The sequence below is a fragment of the Rhinolophus sinicus genome, linkage group LG05 (genome assembly GCF_036562045.2).
Source record: "Rhinolophus sinicus isolate RSC01 linkage group LG05, ASM3656204v1, whole genome shotgun sequence".
NCBI classification, from domain to species: domain Eukaryota; kingdom Metazoa; phylum Chordata; class Mammalia; order Chiroptera; family Rhinolophidae; genus Rhinolophus; species Rhinolophus sinicus.
In genome coordinates, this window is record NC_133755.1 from 63,465,615 (window position 1) to 63,476,480 (window position 10,866).

The following is a 10,866-nucleotide window of genomic DNA, read 5'->3' on the forward strand; positions in this document are numbered from 1 at the left end:
TAGAAATGTCAGAGTTTGGCAGCTCCTTGGAGATGGGGAATGAACACTATTAGTTTGTTAGGGCTGCCATAACAAAATACCAGACGGGGTGGCTTAAATAACATAAATTTATTAGCTTACAGTCTGGAGGCTAGAGGTCTGAGAGCAAGGTGGTGGCAGAGCCACGGTCCCTCTGAAAGGAAGGATTTGTTCCAGGCCCCTCTTCTAGCTTCTGGTAGTTACTTGGCTTGTGGCAGCATAACTCCATTCTTCACATGGTGTACTCCTTGTGTGGGTGTCTCTGTGTCCAAATTTCTCCTTTTAATAAGGATACCAGCCATTTTGGATTAGGGGACCACCCTACTCCCGTACGACCTCATTTTAACTAGTTACATCTGCATTGGCCCTATTTTGAAATAAGGGCACATTCTGAGGAACTGAGGGTTAGGACGTCAACGTGTGAATTTTGGGGAGATGCAACTTAACGTGTAACAACTACCAGAGCCTGGTGCAAAATACTGTTCAGAGAAATCATTCTTCTCTCACATTCTGCCTCTGCTCATGGCATGAAGCTTCCTCTGTCTACTTCTGATACTTCTGGCTAAGCTCCTCACTCAGCCCTCTCCTAGGATGGAGAATTGTTCATCTGGTGTGTCAGTGCCTGCTCTTTTTGTTCATGCCCCCTGGTGGGTGGGGCCACTGTGGCCACTCTCATGGGCATAAGCCTCCTTTGTCTGCCCAGCAGTCCTGCTCTCTGTCCTCAGGGAGAGCCACCCTTAGGGCCAGCACACTGCATACCTTCTTGCTCCAGCTCCTAGGAAAGGTCATTCCAGGGCTGTTCTACAGATCCAACCATATTTCATATTCCTTGTAGGGTCACTTGAGGGGGAGGCCTGGGGTCTGCTTCAGACCTGACCCAGTTAGGATGGAACATGCAGGTTATCAAAGTTTATGAAAATATAGGTGATCAGTGCTTCCTGATACCAATAGCCCCATCAGTGAAAGCCCATCAAGAAGAAAATACATTTTTTTTAAAAACATAGTTTACTTTATTACATTAATTTTACACAGTAAAAGTAGATGAAATGCTGACTTGTCTAAATTCTCTTGCTGATTCTCTTGAAGACAATGTTACCCAATGTCATGGTCTGAAAGTAAGAACAGAAATTGTGCAATGTTAATCTGATGTTGAATTGTAAAAGATAATTAAGTCATCAAAATAGCCCTAAATATACTAACATATGAAACAACCCAAAGATTCCTCTGTTTTTTATAGGACCAAAGAAAGAGCTGGTAATTTTTTCTAAAATCCCATGCCAAGTCTTTGTCAGTTTACTTCCTTAAGTGGAGAGTTGTCCTGCCTCTTCCTGAATTCCTTTCTACATCAATGGCTGTTAGAGGAAGACCATCCAAACCAGTGTAGTCCAATCCCATTTCTCAAAGTTCCATTAAGTGCCTAATATGTACCAAACACATGTTGAATAGCAGAGACACATGTATGTGGAAACACTTAGGCACTCAGCCTGGAACATAGTAGGTAGAGCATAATTTTCTTCCCAATGCTGTGAAGCATATACAAGCATTGGATTTATTAGGTTCATCAGTGTTTGAGTTTTTGAGGTATATTCCTTTCTCACCTTGCCCCTCCCTTCCACTGATTTCCTTGAACAAGGTTGTGGAAATGACGTGGGGTAATGTCATGAGAGTTAAAAAGGAGTTCCTTAGTTTCAGCAGCAATGGAATGGAATGGAAAGATCTAGGTTTGAACTCTGGTTCTACAGCTCATTAGCTGGATGACCTTGGACAGGTCAACCTGTCTATTAAATACCTCATCCTGCCTCCCTTACAGGAAATAGGAGGATTAGAGAAGATGGAGAGCATTAAAGGACATTGGCCAGGACAAGGACAGATCATTTCTTGCTCTCCTGCTGGTGCCTCCCTTCTCTGCTGCGAATGTGCTGGGGTCACGCCTGGGAACCACATGTGTCATGGTTGATTCCCACACTCTCCCTAGTTGAAGGATTTTTTTCCACTGGAAGTGGGTGATGATAGACCCCTTGGGCAACATTCTGCCTTCTGTTACTCCCTAAAACACAGCCTGGGGGCAAGAAAGAGCCAGGGGAACATAACTGGTGGAGAAACACAGCACTGAATCAGGGACAAGACATGGGTGACAGACAGGCACTCAGGATGCTATGGCACACACAGCTGGAGTGTTCCAGATTTATAAGCTGCCATACGATGACCATGCATATGATTCCCCTTATAAATGCCAAAAGGGCAAAGGCATTTATTGAGTGCCCTGGGCTTGCAGGGCATATGGAGGTCTTTATGGCTTCTTGGTTAGTGCTGAGGCAGAAGAGAAGGCTTATGGCTGGTAATTACTGTAGCATCATAAAATAGAAAAAGCAATGAAAGAGCCCACCTTTTGGTCAAACAATGCCTTCCTTGCATGTAGGTTCTGCATCAATGGGAAGGGTTATTTCATGAATCAGAGGCCCAAGGGAGGGAATAAATGGATTCCTGCTCTCTAGGGTGAGAGTGTGTCTTATGGCTACGTCTCAGTGGAGACTGAGAAAGGTAGGCCGTGCTGGTAGCTCTGCACGACCCTTTCCTGCCCCATCCTCTTTGGGTTTGGTGAAGGAAGGGGATGGTAATGAGGAGAGAAGGAAATGGGGGTGGTTTCAGTGGTCAACCCTGATGAGGAGAGTGGTGGTGGAGGGACGGACAGCCCCAAGGAACCTAGAAGAGCTGGGGCTGCTACCAGCACATGTGGAGTCTTAGGTGAATTAGGAAAGGTGCCCCTTCCTCAAGATACAGTTCTTCTATCTGTTGGAAAGGCACCCTGGTGCACTGTCCTGGTTTTGTTAGAACAATACTCCTTACTGGCAGGCATTGCAAAATTATAAGTACACAAATCTAAAGTGTCTACAACGGGAGTGGCTCTCCGTAAGGTTGTGCAGTATACAACTGTGGATGGTAGCCCCGTGAAACACTCCATTCAGAGGAACCCTACCTCTGCCATTCCCTGGCTGTTGCCTCAGTTTCCCCATTAGGACACTTAGGGTTGTTGGGAAGATTAGAGATAATGTGTGTAAACTGTCTGGTACATAATGGGTCCTCAGTAAGTGGTAGCAGAGATTGACAACAGGAAAGGTGGTGGGGAAGGCTGCTCCTTCCTCTTCACCTTTCTTCTCCCCTCAGGCACTGGGAGCTGCAAGCTCAGAGCACCAACTTACATTGGTGATTATGTCTCCGTTGAGTTCAGTGATGGACTTGATGCCTTTGAAACTTGTCACCAGTTTATTGTCACCTTCCATCTGAACCACTGCCTGCAGGGGACAGAAGAGATGACCAGTCAAGAAGGGTCTGTGCAGGGAGCAAAACCCTTGCCAATGAGGATGGCTCCACTGCATGGGTCTCTGCTTACAACAACCAAACCACTCATTTATATAAGGCCAACCCCCCAGCTCGCTGGCTCTAAATAGAACTGAAGTGCATTTAAGAACTAAAGAAAATGTCAGGACTTCTTTTGTCAGACTTCTAATACATGGTATGTGATTTAGAAATCAGCATAAGATATGTAAGCGGCTCAAATGCAAACACTAAAGTAAAATTGAATAAAATTTCAATTCTCTAAGTTAATGGAGGGAGCAAAATTTAAAATACTGACCAGTGGGGAGAAAACATATTTTGCTTTGGTATGCATTATTCCTTCTGATATGTTTATCTTTCCTATTGATGTATCCTTTTCAGGCTTCATGCATTCAGGAAGAGGTAACAGAAACCCAGCTGGGAGCAGAAGACACTGGCCCAGGTTACACATTTAACTCCAAAATGGACAATTGGAAAAGGCCTGGGGTAAAACCCATGACGGTCTTCCCCGTACTATGGGCATATCAAAAGAATTTCCCTCCTAAAATTTATCACAGATTTCCTGACCTGTAATGCTATATCTGGAGAAGCAGACATAAAGAGGTCTCAGAAGAGGTAAAAAGACCAATGTGCTGAGCCCAGTGCACAGAGGTGTTTGGCGGGGAGGAACAAAGGGCTGCTCAGTGGTGTTGCCTGTACTGGGGTATGTGGAGTTTCTCAGGGAGAAAGAGGAGAGAACTTCCAGATTGGTGAACACGTGGGGATCTGGGTAGAGTGGAATGCTGGAAGGCCATGGAAGCTCTGAGCCCTTTTCCACATACCTTGCCCTATATACCCCTTCCGTCTGGTTGTGTCTGAGTTATATCCTTTTACAATAAACTGATGATTTAGTAAGTAAAAAAGAAAAAAAAATAGGAGGGAAGAGAGGCTCCTGGTGACAGTAACCCCAGTGACTGGATCTCCCTGCTATGGCCTGCTGACCACTCACACAACCATACACAGTGCTCATTGCACACTTGAACCACAGCCCAGCAGAAGTGATGTTGCCCTGCCCTCAGTTTGCGAAGGGTGACTATGTCCATTTTACAGATGAGGTAGCTGAGGCCAGGGGCTCAGTGACCACCCCCGAAGGCTTGGTCTGAGTGTCTGCCTGGGGCCCTGGTATTCTGGTATTGCCAGCACCTCCTCCAGGAAGCCACTTCCCATGACCACCAGCTCTAGGCCCAGCAAAAGCCAGTTTACTTTGGACTCAAGAATGACCTCAGGCCTCTGTTAAGGGTTTTTCACTGATGCCCACTTGCCCACTGTTGGGCCTGGGAAAACCTGAGACTTAGACACCTGCTCTGTGCCTGGTTCCTCCATATCCTCCATTTTAGGAGAGCTCCGATTCTTGGGCCAGAGCACCTCTGGACAGACCTGGGAAAATGGGAGCATTTTCTCTAAGCACTTCTTCCCTAAGAGCTGTCTTTGTCTCTCTGCCTCTCACCCCAGAAGTGAATTCAGAGATAGGGTATCCATGGTGGGAATTGTGAGGTGGGAGCCTTGAGGAATGAAGGCCTGGGACCAGGCTCCAGGGAAAGTTCCGGAGGCAGAGTGTGGCTTGAGGGGCATTTCCTACCTTGACCTTCTCCCCAGTCATGATCTCCAGCTCACATTCCTCCCCCAAGGTGAACTCGTTTTGGATAACTTTGGACCCAGTGGTGATGGTGAGCTTGAAGTGCTTCCCGTTCTGCACAATTTCCGACACTCCCTTGATGTCCTTGCCCTTCTGGATGAGGTCGTCAGGCAGACCTGATGGAAAGCATCTGAGGTTTAGAGATGGGCAGACATGGCAGTTGCAAGGCAGTGGTCAAGAGAGAAACTTTGTGGTTTGGAGGGGGAGAGGGAGATGCAGCTCTCAGAGGCCAATGCGTGTACTGGAGTCCTGTGGGCAGTGTGGGCTTTGACTTCAGACAGGAAAGATCAGTGGCCTGACCTGGCCTGCCCTGCCCTGCCCACTGTGTTGCCCGTTGGTTCATAAAACACACTCCTCTGGCCTGAAAAACCTCTTCCCTGGTGAGGACCCTGGTTCTTGCTCACTCTCCTTCCTCACTTCTCCTCCTCTAATACCCAGAGGCTTTGCTCTCTGAGTACAAACATTTCATCCTCTACTCCCAGGTTGACCAATACAGTTTATCTTCCAAGCCAGGTCACTCTTGGGAGTGACAGGAAGAGCTATTAATAATTATGCCAGGACAAACATGCACACACTGGGACTGTCCTGGCAAATGCCTGTCCATCTAGCCCTACCTTGACCTCTTCTGTCTAGGTTCTAAAGGAAGATGTATCAGGAGTGCCTTGCCTTGGGTAGGAGCTTTACAAATTTCAGAGCATGTCTATGGTGTTATATGAATTGAGGTTCACAAAACCACATTTGTTGACAGTGGGAGTGGAGGGTCCTGCTGCACAGGTGAGGGATGGGAGACAGAGAGGTGACTTGCCCTACAGGAGAAGATCCAAGCTCTCTGCTGGCCCTGAATGTTCTCCTGTCTCTGCCTTTGCTGTCTTCCCTACCCTTCTCCTTCTTATCACTATTCCTTGTCTCACTCCTTTGCTCACAAGGTTCCCTTGACCTGGAGCAAAATCCTCTTTTCCAGTCCCTTCGTGGACATCTGTCTGCTCACCTTCACCACCATCAAGCTGCCCTCCATGCCCTCCCATGAGCACCACATCCTACCGTACAATTCTCTGGGGGGGGGGGGGGTGTACAGGGGGTTAAAGTGGGGTCTCTAGGAACCAGCACCTGTTTCAAATCCTGCGGCACTTCCTACGTGAGTTACCTTGGTGGTCAAGATTACTAAACTTTTCTAAGCCTCCGTTGCTTTTACTGTAGAATGGGAAAATGAATAGTACCTAACTCAGAGTTCTTTATTGAGGATTCAATGGGATATTGCATTTTGAGGGCTTATCACAGTGCCTCGCCCTGAGTTAGCACTCAGTACAGTACACATTAGGAGAGCCCTTACTACATTTATTCCTTCTCTTTTTCTCTCTCTCTAAACTGCCCTTGGAGAAATGTAGCTCATTGTTATCTGTTTTCTTGGTATCTGTGCAGCACAGTGCTCAGAATATGGTTTGACTTGAATCAATGTTTGTTAGAAGAATGAATGAATGAATGAATGAATGAATGAACGCATGAACAGGGTCACACAATGAGGTACCAGCAGAGATGGTTTCAATCCAAATCAGACCCCAAAGAGCCCTCAGTTCAGTGCTCTTTCCACCTGCCTATGGAGTAATTGCAAGTGACTGCAAAACCCACATGCATAACCTGGCCCTGGTCTGTGCAAAGCTTGAACCTCTTCTCCCATCCCAACATCGAGCCCACTTTGGTGACTAGCCACCTTCTGTAGGGCCAGACTCTCACTGCCTTGACCCCCAGCCTTGGCATCCAGCCCAGCACTCACCGATTGCCTTCATGAATGCCTCAAAGTTTTCCTGGCTTTGCACTTGGTACTTGCCAGAGAAGTTCATGGTGGCAATGAGGTTCTCTCCACAGTTGATCTGTAGCTCTGCTGGCAGGACGGTCTAGTGTGGGCTGATTTATAGGAGGCTCTTCCCCCTTGAATGTTGGCCATAGGTCAGCATCTGTCAACTCTTTATGGCCATGTTCAAATATTAACTTCTGAGAGCAATGGTCAATGATAAAAAAAGCAGGATGGGCACAGCGGAGATTTGCTCTACTTCATCAAACATTAATGGGTGTCAGTTACGTGCAAAGCCCTCTGGTCCTGCAGCCTTTAATGTGCTCCTCTCCCATTAAATGTGTATGTGTATGTATACGTGTCTATACACAGATACATATGTGTGTGCATGCATGTGTGTGTATCTAGAGCTAGACAAACAGAAAAATACCAAAGAATCCCTTTAAACTAAAAATCTCACCCTATTTACATAACATTACCATTATGCAAATTTAATTTTTACAAAGTTGTCATCAGTCCCTAGAGCCATTTTGTATTCTGGGAATTCCGCCTCCATGGTTATAGATTCCTCCACAGTCCAAATCAGTCTCCTTTCTGAAGTGTAGAAATGATACATACCAAAAGAAAGGTGTAAATCGTTTAAACCAGCTGTGTGAAGATTGAGATACATTTCATTAGGCAGAGACAAGGGAGGGGAAAGAAAGAAGGTAGTACCTGTGGGGCCAACTGCATACTTCAGGGACGCCCATGCCTCCATGTTTGCTTTCACACTGCTGCCTCTGCCCTTCTTTCCCTTCTCTACCTGTTCACCTCCTTTACGAATCCTCTGGGCTTTAGAGCACTTGGGAAATACCTATACTGTAATTCCTACTGGGATTATACCTCTGTGTATTCTTTTTCACTGCACTTCTTCCTTGGTATTCCAAACACCTGGTACTCGGTAAGTGTCCAATTAATGATGGGTCAGCAATAAAAGCTGTCAAATTGTCATGAGGCCATGGCTCTTCTCATTGGAAAATAAGAGATATAAATGGAGTAGTCAGGTTGGCACAACCTGTCCAATCACAGAATTGTTGAGGCTGGGAAGCAAGGAGATTGGGGTATGTGTGTTTGTGTGCACACATAGCTAACAGGGTTGCGTCTTGGCTGAGAACCCCATGTTTGAGGACGTGAATAGGGTTGGCAGTGTGTGACCCCAGGCCCAGGAGCCAGCTACTCTCGTCTCATCCCTATCCATTCTTGCTCCTTTTTCTGTTACCCTGCTCTGCCGTTCCAGCCTGTGCATGAGAAGATGGCAGGTTCTAGACAGAGCAGTGTCCTGGACAGCTCTCGCCCCTGCCTTTCCTACCTGCAGCATAATCACCAAGATGACTATACACTTCCATGCTCATCTGCCAACCTGGCCGTCCTCTGCTCTGCACCCCGGAACTCTCTGGGCGGCTAGGGCATCTGCTCTGGAAGCCAGGCAGCCCCGGTTCTGGTTCTGGTTTGGCATGAGGCAGGGGATACGTGAGTGGATGCGAGCTGATACAGGTGGACATTGATGCCACAGGAAGACAAGCACGAGGAGACTACAAGCGTGTCAGCTCACAGAAAAGCTGTGCTTTGCTAGCTCTACCCACCTCACACATACTCTTCAAAACATTCAGAATTTAGATATGTTGATTCAGCACTTTAGATGTCCTCTCGTCCGCTCATGTGTTCAATGCCAGAGCCCTTCTGCAGCATCCCTGACAGGTAGCACTTGCATACGTCCTGCCACGAAGAGATCACTAACTGAACAGTGTGGGCAGAGGGCACTGGTTGAATGTGCTGCCATGAGGATTCTGGAACCAATAAAGCATTCTTTTTAGTGCAGAGTGGTGCTGCCCTCGCTGCTCGGCCCTCCTCTGACAGTGCCCAGGATACAAAGTGCCTCATAGGCCACAGGTTGTTGCGACTGGAGAATGATGAGCAGGTTGTATGCGGAGAACTCACAGCTATTTATAGTCTCCACAAATTCCCTCGTACCCAGATGGGAAAAGTGTCTCAAAGGATGACAGGCACATCTACGGACTTCTCTCGTTTTGTTCTGAACCTTGATTGTGTACCTTTTAACATGTTTCATTGTATTGAAGGTGGCCATATTAGACACTAATCGCTTCCAAGTAGGACAATCATTTTGTATTTTCATATGTGTAAGGAAAGGAAAAATTCATTATTTTAAGAACTGGCATCAGAATTCCTCTTGGAGCAGTGTGTGTGTGTGTGTGTGTGTGTGTGTGTGTGTGTGTGTGTGTGTAAATGACTGGATAAGCTGCTTGGGAGAGAGGGTGAGTGAGACCCAAGATATATGTTCAGCAAGGGCTAAGTTGCTGAAGGAGAAGGGCTGCTCTGCTGGAGACTGGAAGAGGCCTGGTTGTGTCTTCTTTTTCCCTCTTGGATGTCAGGGGAGAAGCAAGAGAAGTACGGCAGACAGAAAGGAGAGGGGCCAGAGTGATGGGTCACTAAGACCCCAGTGGCAATGAGGCAGGAAGGGTTTCTAGGAAGGCTAGTACTGAATTTGAAGCCGCTTATTTGCTGCGAAGTGAATCCCCATGCATCTTTCTTTAATTCCCTCCTCAAATGCTGCAATAAAATGTGGACCCTGAAGAGAAAGATTCATCTGATGTGAACCCTGAGAAGGAATTTATCTGCTGAGATGGACTCTCCATGGTCAACCGAGGGCTCAGATTTTATAAATCATAAGAGCCTAGTGTCCATTTACTGACTGGGGCTTCTCACATACTCTGTATATGGGCAAGAATCTCAGACTGAACTCTCGGCTTCCCACACTATGCCCTGCTCCTTTATCCCGACAGTCAGCACTGCTCTATAACGGCTAACCAGGACATGTTGAACAATCAGGACTGTGAGATTTGGACCAATAAGAAGTGCACAAATTTGGATATCTCATTTACATAAAATAGATCTAATTGAGAACCTGGGTGGGAACTTTCATTATAAAGGTGGCCTCTCCTTGGTCTTGGTGGAACACAATTTCGGTTGCTACCTAAATCTGTGTCTCCCGAGCTGCAGCTTCTTTTTACTGAAATAAATAATTTTTACTCTTTATTACAGTCTAAAACTAATTTTGGCTTACACCTGGCATATAAATTCCATATCCAGACCCTCTCCCCTTGACTACAGATGTCAGATGCCACACCCCACAGTGCTGCTCTCTGGGCTGTAAGGTGAAGAATGGGAAGGAGGGTCATGAAAGTTTCTCCTTAGGGCAAGTCAGCACCCATGTCAGAGGCTGCTAGGAAGACTGGATCGGACACTCCTTTTCTGGTGTCTGAGGAAAAGCAGGTCCTGTGAGCTGATTCACTTTGGACCCTCTGCCTGCTTTTCCTGCTTACCCTGTCCAGGCAGTGCCTGGGCATGATTCACTCAGAGGCTGGTCAAGGGACCGACACAGCCGTGCAGACCTGACAGCTCCCACAGCAGACGGACAGCCTGACAGATGGAGAGGCAGGTAGCCCAAGATGACAGACACGAGGCAAGGGCCTCCTCTGTCTCCCAGATCCTAGATAGGGCAATTTTCAGGCCACTCCCAATGGCCTCCTTTTAGTCAGATTTCTTTTTTTAATTTTTTCAATTTTAATAAGATTTTATTTTAAAATAGATCTAGATTCACAGAAACTTGTGTTCTTATATACCTCACACAGTTTCCCCTATTATTAATACCTTACACGAGAATGACACGTTTGTTACAATTAGTGATATAATAGCGATACATTATCATCTACTAAAATCATACTTTATTCAGATTTTCTTAGTTCATCCTTAATGGCCTTTTTCTGTTTTGGAGCCTCACCCAGGATTCCTTCCTACATTTAGTTGTATGTCACTTAGGCTCCTCTTGACTGTAACAGTTTCTTACGTTTTCCTTGTTAAAAAATAAACTTGTTAAACAAGGGGACCTTGACAGTTTTCAGGGATTTTGACCAGATACTTTGTAGAATATCCATCAACTGGAATATGTCTGATGTTTTTCTCATGATTATACTGGGCTTCTGGGGTTCTA

General features: G+C 46.4%; 1 protein-coding gene across 1 annotated transcript; it reads right to left on the reverse strand.

Moving 5' to 3' along the window:
* Positions 1-1,004: 1,004 nt before the first annotated feature.
* Positions 1,005-6,956, reverse strand: FABP1 (fatty acid binding protein 1). The gene is made up of 4 exons (XM_019749224.2): positions 6,801-6,956; positions 4,973-5,145; positions 3,219-3,311; positions 1,005-1,127 (listed from the first exon to the last, which is right to left on the reverse strand). Exons 1-4 carry the CDS (start codon positions 6,865-6,867, stop codon positions 1,077-1,079), a joined length of 384 nt encoding a protein of 127 aa, XP_019604783.1. The 5' UTR covers positions 6,868-6,956; the 3' UTR covers positions 1,005-1,076.
* Positions 6,957-10,866: the final 3,910 nt, after the last annotated feature.

Coding starts and splice junctions, on each gene's coding strand:
- FABP1 (XM_019749224.2), bottom strand. CDS start 6,867: ATGAACTTCTCTGGCAAGTACCAAGTGCAAAGCCAGGAAAACTTTGAG. Junction 5,146..6,800: donor GGCATTCATGAAGGCAATCG/GTGAGTGCTGGG, acceptor GCTTTCCATCAG/GTCTGCCTGACGACCTCATC. Junction 3,312..4,972: donor TGACTGGGGAGAAGGTCAAG/GTAGGAAATGCC, acceptor TGTCCCCTGCAG/GCAGTGGTTCAGATGGAAGG.